Raw genomic sequence first — 17,390 nt, forward strand, 5'->3', positions numbered from 1 at the left:
AATGAAAAATGAAATGGTTTATGAAAGATGACATGTCCTGTTTGGATACTATGAAAGAAAGAAACTGAATATTAAATTTAAACCATGCTTTTCTCTCCACTGAAATTGTTTCCAAAAAAAATTGAGGTATGACCACATCACAATGGCTCCATCACAATGCCAGAGATAATGATGCCTTTACCAATGGCTTACAATGATACAGAAAAACATATTACTACAGACACCATGTCACAAGAAGGAAGTCCCCAGGTGAATCTTCAACCTGCTAAGTACATATATTTTTCATCAAAATCGACCACAGTTGTACAGAATTCCAATAAATTAAACCATCATCTGACATCAAGCATTATTGTATAGGCTGCTTTTTCTGTTCATATGCTGATCGACTTTGATGAAAAAAGTGTGAACCCAGAGGAAGCATATTCACCATGAAACAGCATGGCTTTACTGTCATCCACATGTCTATTTAACCACAACAACAAACCCCCAAAAAGAGACATTTTTTGATTCAACATGCTTTTAAGCATCTTTTGACAATTTGATAACAATTAGCATAACAATGTCTGTATTTATTTTCAAATAGGACAGTGTCAGAACAACTAATACCACAAAACATCACATCCATCGCTAATACTTACAGACGCTGAAATTGTTTATTGTTGTTTTCCCACCAAAATGATGTCACTTCCTGGAAGACGGTCTTTTAATAATTAAAGGGATATTGCAAACGAGACCACTCGGATAAAAGGTGGTAAGAAAGCGTGATTTATTTAAAACGGGAAAATGAAGAAATCTGGAATGTATCTTAATAAATGGCAGTTTGTCATCTTAGAAATGTGCAGAGAACCAGAAAACATGGCAGGCATAACTTAAAAAACATTTCTTCAAACAAAATTAGGTCGATTTAAGATTAACCCAAATTAAGTTGCACTAAAAGTTGCACTAAATGTGTTCAAAAACTACAATCTTTTCATCTTTATAAAATAACGAGTATAATATTGTTATCTAATAGGCCAATATTAACATATGTATGATGGAGACATGAAAATGTACATATAGCAGAAATGACTTATTTCTAAAAGCAGATCTAAAAAATATTATCATTTTGTTTTGTTTTCCCCGCGACAAGCCACGCCCCGTAGATGACCCACGGCCACTGTGACCAATGACGCTTGAGAGGGGCGTAGTTAGGCTCATCACAGCACCGCCTATCACGGAACAACATGCAAGTCAGCTGATAATGTTGCAGGAACGCACGAGATAGAATGAACGTAGAAAAACAGTGTTTTGTGTTTTTTAGTATTTTTCTCTGTATCAGTGTTTGTTTAGGCGAGGACTACGATTTAGATGATAAAACTGGTTTAGGACGATCGTTTGATGGCATTGGTGGTTTAAGCGGTGGTGGGGTGAGTGTTTTACTTTAGTGCGCTTCCTTTCTCAGAGCTTCTAAAGTGCTTACTTAGTGAAACTTAACAAAAAACGCTAACGTCTGTGTGAAAACCGATGTGTTTAACTTACAGGCAACCTCGCGTTTACTTGTCAATTATGCAGAACCATATCGGAGTCAGATACTAGACTACCTATTCAAGGTGTGTTTGCTTTGAAAGGAATCTAATCAGGCTACATTTTATGTAATATTATGTCTATATTTACGTTATGTCAATGTGTATTTAACAGCCTAAATTTGGAGCCTCATTACAAATACTGAAGGTTGAAATCGGAGGCGATGCTCAGACTACAGGTACATACAGAGCAGTTTCAGTTTTAAAACCTCTAATAGTGAAGGTGTGTTTGCAATATCCAAATGACCTATTTAATGTAATGATTTACAGATGGAACCGAGCCCTCACACATGCACTATGAAGATGATGAGAATTATTTTAGAGGATATGAATGGTGGCTTATGAGGGAAGCTAAGAAGAGGAATCCAAACATCACCCTCATAGGTAAAAATGACCTATTGTTCAAACAGGGAAAACATGCACAAATACTTCTAGTGCTTATGCACATTCAATCCAAAATTGTGATTTTTTTTTTGTATTTACCTTTAATATATTTTTTTAATCAACAGGTCTGCCATGGGCCTTTCCAGGGTGGGTTGGAAATGGTGAAAACTGGCCTTATGGTTTCCCTGATATCACTGCCTCTTATGTGGTGTCATGGATTCGTGGGGCCAAGCAGTACCATGACTTGGATATTGATTATGTCGGGGTAAATGCATCTCATATATTCCATTACATTTAAAAACATTTCTGTGGCCGTATTCCTAATCTGATTTTTTTTTTTTGTACAGATATGGAATGAAAGGCATTTTGACAGTAAGTACATAAAGGTAAGTACTGTCAACAATGTCAGAGTCATAATAAACTATTTTCATAAAAAATGTGTTTTATTTGTAAAATATTTTTAGGTGCCTGCATTGTGGCTTCCTAAGTTCCTATTCTGTTGCGCCCCTCAGAATGACATGGATAAGCAATAGCTTGTTTATGATAATATAATATTTTCTGCAGATTTGAACAAGGTTTGCTGTTCAAGTTATGTGGGAAAATGTATATGTAGTTCATCTGAATATAACAGTTGTAGACTCAAACCTACATTGAAATATTACAATATTACAACAATTTGTATTTCATACTTTTGGATGTTCTATTCATCAAAGAATCACAAAATTATCAGAATTATATTAAGCACCACAACTGTTTTCAACATTGATAATAATAAGAAATGTTTCTTAAGCCCCAAATCAGCATAATATAATGATTTCTGAAGGATTATGTGACATTGAAGACTGGAATACTAACTGCTGAAAATTCAGTTTTGCCATGACTTTTACATTTTTGCCAAAAATTACACTTTTAAATATATATATATATATAAAAAATAAAAAAGTTGTACTAATATTTCACAATATTACTGTTTTGCTGCATTAATAAATGTTGCCTTGGTGAGCAGAAGAGACTCAATAAATTAAACAACCTGACAGACCCTAAACCTTTGAAAGGTGGAATCATGGTGCCTGCTTTTTTATTATCTGTTAATATTGGTACACATATACTGCTTATGAAATATGAAAGTCAGAAATTTATCTGCCTTGTTTACTAGCTTTTACGATATACACTGGATAAAAGTGGTTTGGAGAGAGTTAAAATCATTGCCAGTGATAACCTCTGGGAGCCGATCACCTCTGTTATGATTGCTGACAGAGAGCTACAAGATGCTGTTGAAGTCTTAGGGTATGATACTTTTTTTTTTTTATGAATTATTACTTATTCAACTATACACATCCCATTTTTAAAGATGAATGAATGAAAATAAAACACACTAGCATGACATGTCAATAAATGTGAAGAATGGTGATGTAAGATCTTGTTGTTGGTATTGTTTGACTGACAGGGTTCATTACCCTGGAACCAACACTGTGCCCAAAGCCCTGAAGACTGGGAAAAAACTGTGGTCCTCTGAAGATTACAGTACCTTTAATGACAACGTTGGCGGAGGCTGCTGGGCCCGAATTCTCAACCAGAACTACGTCAATGGCAAAATGACAGCGTATGACAACTCTGATAAAGACATTTACCATTTCCCTTTTTATCATACATTCATTTCACAGAGTGCATTTGACAATTGGAAAAGTAATAGTTTGTGTTCAATTACAGGACCATATCTTGGAACCTCCTTGCTAGTTATTATGAGGACCTTCCCTTTGGAAGGGATGGACTAATGACTGCAATGGCGCCATGGAGTGGAAACTATGTTGTTGAGTCCCCTATTTGGATAACAGGTATTATCCAAACACCTGTGTATTTTTATGCACTCTAGATATGCATTAATTTTATATGCGTCATGTAAGATCATATAGATGATGTGTGATGCAACTAACAAAGTATCTGATTCATAAAATCCTATAAGCCCACACTACCCAGTTTACTGAGCCTGGCTGGACGTACCTGCAGACAGTGGGACACTTCACACATGGTGGGAGTTATGTTGCGTTGACTGATGAGAGAGGAAATCTAACAATAATCACTGAAACTATGGTGAGACTTAAAAACATTGACCTTCTAATCAATTAGCATAACATACACTACTGTTCAAAAGTTCGTATATATATATATATATATATATATATATATATATATATATATATATATATATTTAAAGGTTTTTGAAAGAAGTCTATTTGCTCTCCAATGCTGCATATATTTGATTAGAAATACAGTAAAAATAGTAATATTGTGATATTATACATTTAAGTTAACTATTTTCAATTTTAATATCTTTTATATTCAAATTATATTATTATTTTCCTATAAAATTATATTCCTGTGATGGCAAAGCTGAATTTTCTGCATAATTTCTCCAATCGTCACATGATCCTTCACAAATCATTCTAATATGCTGATTTGTCGCTCAAGAAACATTTCTTATTATTATCAATATTTCATATTTTGTGGATGAATAGAAAGTCAAATATAAATATTTTCTAATAATATAAATGTTTTATTGTCACTTTTGATCAATTTAATCCATCCTGGCTGAATATAAGTATTAATTAAAAAAGAAAAATCTTACTGACCCCAAACTTGTGAACAGTAGTGCACGTCTTAATGGTTTTTATATTTGTATGTAAACATATTAATCTATTTCTTCTGGGTTTTTTTTTTTTAGACCCATGACCACTCTGTGTGTATAAGACCTCCTCTGCTTCCCTATAATGTCACGGCCCAGAATGCAACATTCCATCTGAAAGGGACTTTTGTAAGTGCTGTTTGATGTGGTTTAAATGAGTTTATAAAGGACTAAATTAATTTATGGTCATATATGGAATAACTTTTTAACAGGCTTCGATCAGTGAACTGCAGGTGTGGCATTCAAAGTTTGATTTCAAGACAGACAAGACAGTCCTCTTCCAAAATCTCAAGCCTATTAAAGTAAGTACATACACAAAATCAAGAAAATTAAAGAATTGCCTCATGATATAACCTCTTTAAAAACAGTAGGCTATAAGGGTGTGTTTTTAGATTTTGCCTGGGTTCTTAAAAAATACTAGGTTCAGTAGATTGATTTTTCTAATAATTATTTACGGATGTGTGTTAATGACATCTAATGTAATATTTCTGTGTGAATTGTGAATGCTGTAGGTAATTGAGGGGTCTTTCAGCATTGAGCTTGACGTTGACGAGGTATACACATTTACTACTGTAACAAACGGTCAGAGAGGGAGTTATCCAGATCCTCCACCCACTGCTCCCTTTCCTAAAAAATACAAAGATGATTTTGATGTCCGTAAGTAACTTTGTTGTAATTTTTTCCCCTTTTTTAATATTTTTTTGCATACTTCAGTCTGTGTAACTCTAACAACTGGAACTATGGCTTCCTATCTCTCAGCTGGAAATCCATATTTCTCAGAGGCTCCAAACTTTGCAGATCAGACAGGGGTCTTCGAATACTTCACGAACCTGACGGATCCTGGACCTCATGTTTTCACTCTGCGACAGGTGGTCACTCAGCGTCCGGTGACCTGGGTTGCAGATGCTGATCAGCCAATAAGTGTTATTGGTGATTATAAATGGTGAGAGCAGCAGTGTTAAATATGGTTTGCATAACATTTGTCAGGATTTTATGACTATTATGTACAGGGCCGTCCCCAGTATGGGGCGGGGCCCAGTGCGAGTTAGAGAAAGCGGACTAGCGCAGGGCCCAGTGTGATCACACTACCGTTCAAAAGAATGGGGTCAGTTAGATTTACTTCTATTCAGCAAGGATGCATTAAAATGAGCAAAAGAAACAGTAAACACATTAAATGACACTAAAGAATAGAGTAATGGCTGCTAAAAATTCTGCTTTGTCATGACAGGAATATACTACATAAAATAGAAAACAGTTGTTTTAAATGGTATTAATATTTCAAAATATTACTGGTTTACTGTATTTTTGATCATATAAATGCAGCCTTGGTGAGCATAAGAGACTTATTTAAAAAAAAAAAAATTTATTGACTCAACTTAGTGTACTTGTGTGAATTAAGAAAATCATCTTTATATTAGAAATAAACGATAATTTACGTAATTCGATTCTATTGATGAACTTTATACAGTTATTGAACTGAACTGAACTTTACATCAGAATTTAATTCTGTTTGCATCACTGATGATTATTTTCCTGTTTATCACTAGTCCTTTCACACATACAGTCTTTACTGGTAAATTACCGGTAAGAGATCATGTGTGAACAAGACTATTTAAAAATGTATTGGTCGGTGTTCACAGTCGGTGTTTAAAATCTGCTGCAATCGATGGAAACAATCTGTAAGTGTGTTTAGTCAGTCTTAGAATATTTCAGCTAGTCGTTAAGTGGGTACCCGGCATTACCGGTAAAAAGCCGGAACGCCATGCTTGTGTGAACAGCATATTTGTGTATTTACTGGTGAAGTCATTCTGCCAATTTTACGGTTATTTACTGGGATTGCTGTGTGAAAGGGGCTACTCTGTAACAATGCGGGAACCGGCAAAATTCAACATAACTATATTCATAAAATAAACATAAATAACAAACCAAAAGTAAAGCATGATATAAATAATATGTAACATATAAACATAATAAGACACAACATAAATGTCCCAGGCCTGGTTCTTTCTCATCTTCCACTGTCGTCACTCCTCCTTTTATCCTTCTGGAGCTCCTCCGTGGGACTCGAGACCGGTGTGGCGCACAGGCGACGCTCATTGACACCGGCCTCGCTCCGTTCCCACGGCTCTCGGCCTCGCCCTGCTTGTCACACACCATAGAGCTGCTTTGAAACAATGTACTGTATAAAGCTATATAAATTGAGGTGACTTGACTTATTAACAGCTCTGTGTATTTTACATTTATCAGGCATGACCTAATGGTGTCATGCGACGTGTACATGGAGGCTGTGCACACTGGTGGAGTCTTCATTGCTGTCAGAGTGGATAAAGGTGGAGGAGTCGTCCGAAGTACAAAGGGAATCTTTTTCTGGGTGTATGCAGATGGCACCTACAAAGTCACCAACGACCTCAGTAAGCATCTGAAAAATAAAAGTTTTTTTCTTCCCCTACTGCTGTAAGTTTGACTAGGCCAGGTCATGTATTCAAAACCTTTGTTTGACAGGTGGAATGACAGTTCTTGCTGAGGGACTGTCTGGAACTAGAGCACGGGTATGGTACACACTGACCCTTACAGTCAAGGTTTGTTATATTATATAGAAATGTTCCTATACATATTAATTGCTGAGTTTTTCCTCTATTTTAAGTCTTACCTGTTTTGACTTGATTCTCATTTGCACTTTTTCATAAATAAACGCAGCTGATCGGTTATTTCTTCTCTGTTTTTAGGGAAACTATGCATCAGCAGACCTCAATGGCTATGCTCTCTGGAAGAATGCAGTGCTCTGGGAGCCACGGCATGGATGGGCGGCCATAGGCACTAGTTCTTTTGAACTCGCGCAGTTTGATAATTTTGCTATAGAGGCTTTAGCCTGATCTTTTTTGGTTTGCCATTGTTGTGACACTGTAAACAAGCAGACTGGAAACACACATTTTCTTGTATCTGACTAATGTGATTATGAAGAGATTTAATGAGTTTTTCATTGCAACCATAACCAATGTGTCTTAATAATAAAAATAATAATATATAATTTAAACCACTTGTGTGATTCAGAATTTCTGAAAATTAACAATATTGTGTCTACCAAGGATCTTCCGCATCTGCGGGTAAATCAGATGATTCATCATCTAGCTTTGACCAGATAATGACCACAAATGACCAGCATGATCAATCATGCACAATATCAGTGCTTCATTGTGAATATACCAAAATTTTTTATATATCTAGAACATTTCAGCGTACCAACCCTGGTCTGCTTGTATTCTTCAGTGATCTGCTCTGCTCAATGTTTTAAACCATGCCATCTTCTGACACCCACTGGATGTTAAAATTCTTCAATATGAAGGTTGACAAGCAAAGAATCAATATATGTTTGTTGAATAAAGGGGAAAAAAATATCATAGTTGATTCAAAATCACAAATGTAAAATATTGATGATCTCTGTAGAATGTCAGAACAATATTGACTTCTGAAAGTTTCTCCTGTTCCAAGCACGATGTTTTGCCTTGAGGAAGATTTCCTTGCATGCAGTCGCAGAACCATTCACTTTCAAAACAGACAAACAAACAAAATAAATAATTGTAATAATATGGACAGCAAATGACAATCAATGCAAGACCTTTTTTTTTTTTTTTTTTTACAGCTTAGTCATATTTATATGAAAAAAAATATATACATTTAAATGAAATTAACGTTAAAAGGTTATAAATGTGTGTGTGTGTGTGTGTGTGTGTGAATATATATATATATATATATGTGTGTGTGTGTATAACCTTTTAACGTTAATTTCATTTAAATGTATTTATTTTTATAATGTGTGTGTGTGCGCGCGTTATATTATTTATAGAGGCTTTTAAGCGCCAACTCAATGCGTTTAGTTTTATATTTTAGTTATGAAGACAGTGCGAATGCAACCCATTTCCTAGCAACAGGACAACAACAACAACACAGGATGGCGGACAAGACTGAGGAGAGACCGCCGAAATCCATGCGGGTTTTTATCAACAATGTTGATAATTACACAACGAAAAATATTGCAAAGGTAACGTTAAGTTATTTTATTACTTTTTATAATATTGCCCCGAAGTTGCAGCGGTACAAATGCATTATTAAACCTCTAAAAGAAAATCTACATAGTCGAAAACGGTAACGTATAGCCCAATACTTGCAGTGGAATTAGAAAGATTGGCTAACTTGGTTAGCTTGCTTCAGATGAATTACAGCATGTCACATCAAGACACTGCTTGAAATCAGGGCTATAATGTCCATACTTTATTATCCTGTATTTAGTTTTTAGACTCGTGTGTAGTTGGTGCATCTCTTGTGGACTTTGGTGAGGCTGATGTGGAGGAGGAAGAAGACAGGCTGCAGGATGAACAACCCAAAATCAAAGATGCAACCTTCCAGATTGTGGGAACAGTTTCCAGCCAAACAGAGGAGAAGCGCAGTTTTATCTCTCAAGAGTACAGCGTAAATAAATCAACTATGTACTACTACAGCATTGTGCAGAAGTCTTTCATAAGTTGTAACTTACCTACTGTCAGTTACAGTCTGTCACTTTACTATTTTTTCTATAACATCCCTTTTCATCTCTACCAGCACTTGAAGCGTGAAGAGCTTCTCCATCATCTGATGAAATGTGATGTGATAATTTTTGATATTACTCAGCATGCTGATCAGATAGCTGAAGCACAGTGGGCCGTCTCAGGTAGGCTATCACATTTTTATTGAATGTTGCTACTTCCTGCTATGAACCTTTTTCTTGAGCAGATACTAGTTAAATTATCATCCAATCACAGCCCTTCATACAGAAATGGACACTTTTTCTGGGCACAAGATGTTTATCCTGGTGTCAACCATCATGACGTGGACTATGTCTAAACCAGTCGATAAAGTAGGAATAAGAACACTGTTATCAATTATCAAGTAGGCTACTTTATTGATCAGCATGTAAACATGATTAAAAGGTTGTATTGATGAATATTTTAACTCCACAATAGGATGACCCAGAGATTCCTATTACAGACCAGCACTACAGGAAAAGAAAAGCACACCCCAACTTCCATGATCATATCGAATTGGAGAAACTTGTGCTCAAATTAGGCAAAACTGTAAGCAAGAAACCTTGTGGGATAATCATTTTTCCATTAGTTGAAAATTCATGCAATATTAAATAATTGTACACACTAGTGATGGTAAGATATTTCAACACTTCACGTGAGCATGACTTTAAAAGTGTGAAGTTCATATTTATTTATGAATGTTTTTCAGAAAAGCTCCCTGTTCTCTACATATGTTGTTGCATCAGGGCTACAATATGGAATGGGAGAACACATGTTTCACTTGTTTTTTAAGGTAGATCATAGTGGACAGACATTTCAAAAAATATAACTTTTGTAAATACTTTTTACTAATTGAAATGTTGAAGTTAAATAGTTTGTTGTGTTGCGTTGCTCTATGTAGATGTCATGGGAGGGGGAAGTCTCCGAGGTGCCCATCTTTGGTGATGGCTCCAATATTATCCCCACTATTCACATCAATGATCTGGCAGGGTTAGTGTAATTGTGGAGCTTTTTATGACTTCATCCACGCAAAAGCTAAATTATTGGGCATTAACATCCGTTTGATTCATATTCATTAAGGATCATCCAAAATGTCATTGACCACAAGCCAAAGTCACGATACTTTGTTGCTGTTGATGACTCCAAAAACACAATGGAGGATATCATAAAGGTGAGATTTTACACATAATATATATACACATGATACATATATATATATATATATATATATGTTGATATGTATATGTGTATATATATATATATATATATATATATATATATATATATATATACACATACGTACATACACACATATACTGTATACACACACACACATACGTACATACACATATACATATATATATATATATATATATATATATATATATATATATATATATATATATTATTATTATTTTTTTTTTTTAAGTTAATGGTTCTCATGCAAGTAAATCTTCTTCCTCAAGGCAATAACACTCGTGCTTGGACCAGGAAAAACTCAGAATGTTTCAAAAGAGGAGATTTATCTCACACGGGAGCTGACAGTAAGAATCAATGTCAATATTGTTCTGACATTCTACAGAGAACTATCAATATTGTACATTTTTGGTTTTGTATCAACTATGATATCCTTTTACTTTCTTCAGCAAAAAGATATTGATTCTTTGCTTGTCAACCTTCGTATTGAAGCACTGTATCTGAAAGAGAATTTTAACATCCAGTGGGTGTCAAAAGATGGCATGGTTGAAAACATTGAGCAGATCACTGAAGAATACAAGCAGACCAGGGGATTGTTGGTATCTTGAAATTCTCTAGTTATATGTTTATTTTTGGTACTTCTTTTATGTTGGTCTTTTTGGCTCAATCTAAAGTTTCACAGTACGAGCACCTGTGTTTGTGTGTGTCCCAGCCCCTTCGTATCTGCATCCTGGGACCACCTGCTGTTGGGAAAAGCACTATAGCAGAGAGGATATGCAAGCATTATAAACTTCATCATGTTAAACTTAAGGAGACAATCACTGAAACATTAGACAAACTGGTGAGTGTTATACAAAACCCAGAATTTATTCAGAACAAGCAAAGCATGTTCAAATAATTCAGATTTGATTTTAAAAAAAATAAAAAATAATGTTGATGTAAACAACTCCCTGCAGTGACCTTTTCTGTTTTTCTACATTGAAAAATAAATATAAATTTTATAGATTTATACTGATGCTTAATTGAATTATTCAGGAGTCACGTATTCAAATGGAGGACATGGAAAATGATGAGGGTGAAGCTCAGGAGTTTCTGGACACTCTGAAGGAAAACATGAATGAGAATGAAGGTTGTATAATTGTAAAAAAAAAATAAAAAAAATGGTGCTTTATATTGAAATTATATATATTAAGTTTTTGTTGTTGTTTTTTAGGACGACTGGATGACCAATATGTGATTCGTATAATGAGGGACAAACTCAGGACTAAACCCTGTATGAAGCAGGGCTTTGTTTTGGACGGTTTCCCTAAGACATATGAGCTGGCGAAGCAGTTATTTACTGGTGAGAAATTTGCCTTTTTTTAGATGATATATGAACAAATTAAATCATGATTCTGATTAATAATACATGAGTTTTGATTTGCTGCATGATTATTTAAATATTCAACAGGTGAAGAAGAGCCTGAAGACTTGCAATCTAAACACGAGAAAAAGATCATCCCAGGTGTGTAATTTATTAATATAATGTATAATGCAGATTAGAAATGCATTTTTTTCCCCAGACTTCTCCTAATTCATAATTATTAGCCTTAAGATTTGAGTCTTGCATGACTGAGTTGAACTCATTTAACTACAGTACTCTTCAAAAGTTTAATGTTTTTGAAAGAAATCTCATGCTCGCCAAGGCTGAATACAGTAAAACAGTAACAATACAGTAAAATCAGTAATATTGTGAAATATGATATGTTTTTAAATAACTGTTTTCTATTTTAATATATTTTCAAATGTAATTTATTCCTGTGAGGGCGAAACTGAATTTTCCACATCTGTTACTGTTACAGTCGTCAGTGTCTCATGATTCTTCAGAAATCATTCTAATATAGTTATTTGAAACTTTTCTTATTATTATCAATGTTGAAAATGGTTTTGCTGCTTATTATTTTTGTGGAAACTGTGATACATATGTTTTCAGGGGGCTTTAGAAAGTTTAAAAGAATAGCATTTATTTGAAACAAAATATTTAGTAACATGATAAATGTCTTTACTAACACATGAATTGAATGTATCCTTGCTTAATAAAAACCTTACTTTTTTTTAGCTCAACTTTACATTATAGTGGTAACTTTTGTGAACACGTACAATAAGAGGTGTTGTATTTGTAGACAGAATACCCACAACTCATTTAAAAGAAATACTGTAACAAGTGGCTCTGAAATTCACTATGATCCTAGAGAAACAATCATTTGTCTGTTCTCCAGAGTTTGTGTTCTCTGTTGACGCCACTGATGATTTCCTGAAAAACCGTGTTCTGAATCTACCCGAGACTGTTGTAGAGGGAACTTCCTACACCCCTGAACAGTTCCCACGCCACTTGGCCCGTTTCAGAGAGAGAAACGTAGAGGATCAGACAGTGCTGAACTTCTTTGAGGGCCTAGAGATTCATCCTGAGCACTTAGGTAACATTGAAGGAGTGAACCAAATCCTGTTTTAATGAAGTGCAGTAATACTGCATCTGTTGAGCTAGCTAATACAGACCAAGCATAAAGGTACGGTCACGTTTACAGCTGTTCTGTGAAAATCATGTCAATTCAATAAGAATCCACGCAAATTTTGCATGAGTGCGAAAGTTTTCCACACACAGATTTTGCAGTGGGTTCAAGAGAAAGCTTCTGAAAGTGACTTCTATGTGAGACGCACTCATAGGATGTGTTCACACTTTGGTTTGATTAAAATTAACTCTGGTGCAATTGCTCTGTATGTGCGGTTCATTTGAATAAGCGTGAATGTTGCCATCCAAACCTTGGTGTGCACCAAACAAGCGGACCGAGGTCCGAGACCCACCTTTTCAGGCCGCTATTTTGTCTCGTTTATAAGCTGTTAGTGAGTTCTCAGCTGGTAAAATTCCCACCAGGTGTACACACAAACAACAAGCTCACTTAGCCCAACACACAGCATTGTTTAGGCAAAAGAATACAAACTCACCGACCAATTTATTAGGTACACCTGTTCAGCTGCATGTTAACGCAAATATCTACTCAGCCAATCACATGGCAGCAACTCAATGCATTAAGGCATGTAGACAAAGTCAAAACGATCTGCTGAAGAGTGGGAAAGAAAGGTGATTTAAGTGACTGAACGTGGCATGCTTGTTGGTGCCAGACAAACTAGTTTGTGGATTTTAGAAACTGCTGATCTACTGGGAATTTCACGCACAACCATCTCTAGGGTTTACAGAGAATGGTCTGAAAAAGAGTAAATATCCAGTGAGATAAAGCAGATGGGCTACAGTAGCAGAAGTCAGTTAAAGGAATAGTTAACTTATAAAAGAAAATTGTCATCATTTACTCACCCTCAAGTTGTTTCAAACCTGTAGGAATTTCTTTCTTCAGCTGAACACAAACGAAGACATTTTAAAGAATATTGGTAACCAAACAGTTGATGGACCCCATTGATTTCCATAGTAGAAAAAAAAATAAAAAAGACTATGGAAGTCAATGGAGTCCATCAACTGTTTGGTTACCAATATTCTTCAAAATATCTTCCTTTGTGTTCAGCAGAAGAAAGAAATTCCTACAGGTTTGAAACAACTAGTAAATGATAACAGAATTTAAATTTTTAAGTGAACTATTCCTTCAAGTTGCCACTCCTGTCAGCTAAGAACAGGAAACTGAGGTTACAATTTGCACAGGCTCACTAAAATTGGACAATAGAAGATTGGAAAAAACGTTGCCTGGTACCTGACGAGTACTTCCAGCAGGATAACCCACCATATATCACAAAACTCAAATCATGTCAAACTGGTTTCTTGAGTTCACTTTACTCAAATGGCCTCCACACTGTGAATGCTAAACGAACCAGGACTCGATGTATCATTTTAATTTTTTGGTCCGTACCAAAAAAAAAACAAGACAACCGAACTACAAGTGTGAACACACCCTTACATTGCTACACTATTGACAATAAAAAATAGACATTTTTGGCAACAAAATTTCACTAATGTGACCTTACCTTTAGGAGTGGTATTGTGACGTTTCAACAGTTTTGACTGACATCTCGCATACCTCGCTTGAAAAGTGTGCTTGTGCTATATTTCGTTACAATAAATACGACTTGATTTAACTAATGTGTTTAAATTAATTAAAAGTGTGGCCTAACAGTCTAAAATTATTTACTTTTATTGCAGAGATTACAAGCAATGATGTCAATGAGTACTTGTTGGTCACTGAGAAGATTTGCAAAAAAGTAGGCAAACCAAAGAACTACAGGCCGATCTCAGAGGAGATGGAGGAAGAAGAGCGACGGCAAGCTGAAGAGCAGCTAAAGAAACAGGCGGCACAGAGGGCCGAGGCAGAGCGGCAGGAGGAAGAAGAGGCCAAACAGAGAGATCAGTGTTGGGGGGAGTGGGTAAGCACATGACGTTATATGTTTTTTAAAGGAATTTAAGATTAAGGGCAAGATTTACTAACAGCTTGCGCCAGCGCAAACCCTTTTTTGGCGTTAATAAACTACTTTCAGGATTTATTAATGACACACAGTGAAAAAATTTGTGATGAAAGGGCTATTTTTGCGTCTGACCTTATTGCATATGCATTTGTTGGAGTTTCCCTGTCAGACCGCTAAATTTATGGATGAAGAGTATTTAAAAGATAAATGCAACATGCAACAAGTCAACTTAGTGATATTTGTGCCATTATTTACCGCCCAAAAAAGGCACGTCTTAACCATTTTTGTGCCTAACGTGACATTGAATTTGCACATTGTCAGTAAATCACACGCAGAACTTTAATCTCCCATTTGTGTGTGTATTAGATTTGTCCTTTTTAAAAGATCTGGTTCTTCATTTTTAAAATCTTTGACTTGCACTAATTTTTGTTTTGCTTGTTTCTTCTTCTTTTTTTATTGTCATTTAGGCCCCGTTTACACGATGGGAAAACGCAGATATTTCCCTGCGTTTTGGCCTGTCATTTACACGAAAACGCCGTTTTTATCCCAGAAAACGATTATTTCTAAAAACTCCGGCCAAAGTGGAGATTTCTGAAAACGCCGGTTATGTGTTGCCGTGTCAACTGGGAGAAACGGGGTTTTAGGTTCTCAAACGTCACATTATGCGCCAGAAAATGCTTACGTCATGTGAGCGCCCTATGTTTAGAGTTTGTTCCATACTGTCTATGAGTTTGTTTGGCTACTATTTGATCATGGATGCTGTTAAAGTGGTACTCATTTTTACTTTTGTGAAAACGCTTTTGGCCTGTTTGCATTTGCTTCGCTGTCTGTCCACACGAACGAACCTCACGCCATGTCTATTGTTTTGAAAGGAACAGGAAGTCGCTCGTGCTATTCGTCGTTGTCGATTTTGAGGATTCTGATTGGCTTGCATGGCTTTATCCTTCTCCTTACACTGCCGCCCCTTTGTATTTATGCGGGTTGATGTAAACGACAACTTTTTTTGAAAACGATATTGTGTGCACGATGTTATTTTTGAAAACGGAGGGGGAGAAATATTCGTTTCTCTAAATACCCGGCTATGTGTAAATGTGGCCTTAATGTTTTGCTATTGCAGAAAATATGTTAGACTAGCAGCTCATCAATGAGATTTTGGTGTGTGTTTTAAGAATCAGAACCTTGAGGAGGTGAGGAGACAAGAACATGACTTGTTGGAATCTCAGTCAGAACCTTTCAGGAACTACCTGATGAGGGATGTGATGCCCACTCTCACCCAAGGCCTCATCGAATGCTGTACACTACGTCCTGATGACCCCATAGACTTCCTGGTAGGTTGGCCCTACTAATAACAGCTGCACCTTATTAGTTTAATTGAAGGTATTTTCTGGAAAATTCTCTCATTTTGTCATTTGTATCTTTCAGGCTGAGTACCTTCTCAAAAATAATCCTGAAGCGTAATAAACGTGGACATTTTTGTGCCCTGGGTTTCATCAGCAAGTATAACTTCTGTTGGTTTGTTTTGTTCTAGACAGTTTTATTTCAGTCTTAATGTTAATTTAAAATCTGAATCTTTAATATACAATCCATGGTTATGTATAATAGCATCAAATGGAAAAACTAATTTCTTTCACTGTTTATCTACTTGTGCATTTAAAATGCCAAAAACATCATAATAAAATAAAAGCTTGGTAGAATGAAGCTGTTAATTGGAAGTTAATTTGTGCAAAGTATGTCCATCATGTCATGATTGCTCTGATTGGTCCTCTGCCTTCAAAGAATAATGTTACAAATGGTAGATAATTAACAGACCCTTTTACATAGCACATAATTAATTTCATTAGTAAAATAAACAAAATACTGCACTTTAGTTGCCTTAATATGATAATAAATTAACATACTACTTAGCTCTAGTTTCTCCTTTCTCGATCAGAATAATATAATACTAAATAATATAATAATACAAATCAGAAGTTCCACAAAGAGTACAAGAGTCCAGTTTACAATAGGCAATATTATTTGCCAAGCCATGAAGAATAATATGATAATCGGCAGCAGAAGATGCAGATAAACAATAAACCAGGTAGGAATTTACAACAAGTCAAGCGGAACGACAATAGATGTACAGCTGCTGAGGACAAGATCGTGTATGACAAAGGACATGTGCATGAGAAATACATGTCTGTAATATGGATGGGCTCCGGAGTGGAAACTGTTTATGAATCTGTTGATCAGCACAAACTTTTAAAACATCAGCCCTTTGGTTTTGTAAGAGTTTCAGTATCAAATTCAGCTACTCAAATAGGCGAACATCAGTGATCAGAGATATGAAAACATTATATTTATGACAACATTTTATTGTACATTGGCTTAGTTGACCTAAAATGGTTACTCAATAAAAAAGCATCTATATAATTTAATATACACTGCAGTTAGTGTCTGTATTTAATTTTTTTTTAAATATTAAATGTTTTTGAAATAGGTCACCAAAGCTGCATTTATTTTATTAAAAAACTACATTAAAAACAAAAGTATTTAAAGTAACTGTTTTGTATTTTAATATAT

At 35.4% G+C, this 17,390-nt stretch overlaps 2 protein-coding genes across 2 annotated transcripts; both read left to right on the plus strand.

Annotated features, from left to right (window-relative positions):
* Positions 1–1,200: 1,200 nt before the first annotated feature.
* Positions 1,201–7,998, plus strand: galcb (galactosylceramidase b). Its single transcript, XM_082143054.1, has 17 exons — positions 1,201–1,406; positions 1,521–1,589; positions 1,678–1,741; positions 1,833–1,946; positions 2,072–2,211; positions 2,294–2,332; positions 3,103–3,233; positions 3,394–3,549; positions 3,657–3,781; positions 3,910–4,037; positions 4,669–4,758; positions 4,842–4,931; positions 5,142–5,286; positions 5,389–5,572; positions 6,877–7,040; positions 7,132–7,208; positions 7,356–7,998. Exons 1-17 carry the CDS (start codon positions 1,266–1,268, stop codon positions 7,500–7,502), a joined length of 2,004 nt encoding a protein of 667 aa, XP_081999180.1. The 5' UTR covers positions 1,201–1,265; the 3' UTR covers positions 7,503–7,998.
* Positions 7,999–8,465: 467 nt separating this feature from the next.
* On the plus strand, positions 8,466–17,183 carry ak7b (adenylate kinase 7b). The gene is made up of 18 exons (XM_082144025.1): positions 8,466–8,668; positions 8,917–9,096; positions 9,226–9,334; positions 9,426–9,520; positions 9,627–9,737; positions 9,898–9,981; positions 10,090–10,178; positions 10,269–10,359; positions 10,655–10,732; positions 10,835–10,984; positions 11,098–11,226; positions 11,421–11,514; positions 11,599–11,727; positions 11,836–11,889; positions 12,644–12,841; positions 14,569–14,789; positions 15,998–16,156; positions 16,251–17,183. Exons 1-18 carry the CDS (start codon positions 8,495–8,497, stop codon positions 16,284–16,286), a joined length of 2,181 nt encoding a protein of 726 aa, XP_082000151.1. The 5' UTR covers positions 8,466–8,494; the 3' UTR covers positions 16,287–17,183.
* Positions 17,184–17,390: the final 207 nt, after the last annotated feature.

This window comes from Leuciscus leuciscus (assembly GCF_965113295.1).
Source record: "Leuciscus leuciscus genome assembly, chromosome: 17".
Taxonomy (NCBI): Eukaryota; Metazoa; Chordata; class Actinopteri; order Cypriniformes; family Leuciscidae; genus Leuciscus; species Leuciscus leuciscus.

Bases quoted from the DNA above. Each gene is read 5' to 3' on its own strand.
- galcb (XM_082143054.1), top strand. From the start codon at position 1,266: ATGAACGTAGAAAAACAGTGTTTTGTGTTTTTTAGTATTTTTCTCTGT. The intron at 1,590-1,677 runs GTGTGTTTGCTT...TGTATTTAACAG, and splicing joins TACTAGACTACCTATTCAAG to CCTAAATTTGGAGCCTCATT. The intron at 4,038-4,668 runs GTGAGACTTAAA...TTTTTTTTTTAG, and splicing joins CAATAATCACTGAAACTATG to ACCCATGACCACTCTGTGTG.
- ak7b (XM_082144025.1), top strand. From the start codon at position 8,495: ATGCGTTTAGTTTTATATTTTAGTTATGAAGACAGTGCGAATGCAACC. The intron at 10,360-10,654 runs GTGAGATTTTAC...TTCTTCCTCAAG, and splicing joins CAATGGAGGATATCATAAAG to GCAATAACACTCGTGCTTGG. The intron at 14,790-15,997 runs GTAAGCACATGA...GTGTGTTTTAAG, and splicing joins ATCAGTGTTGGGGGGAGTGG to AATCAGAACCTTGAGGAGGT.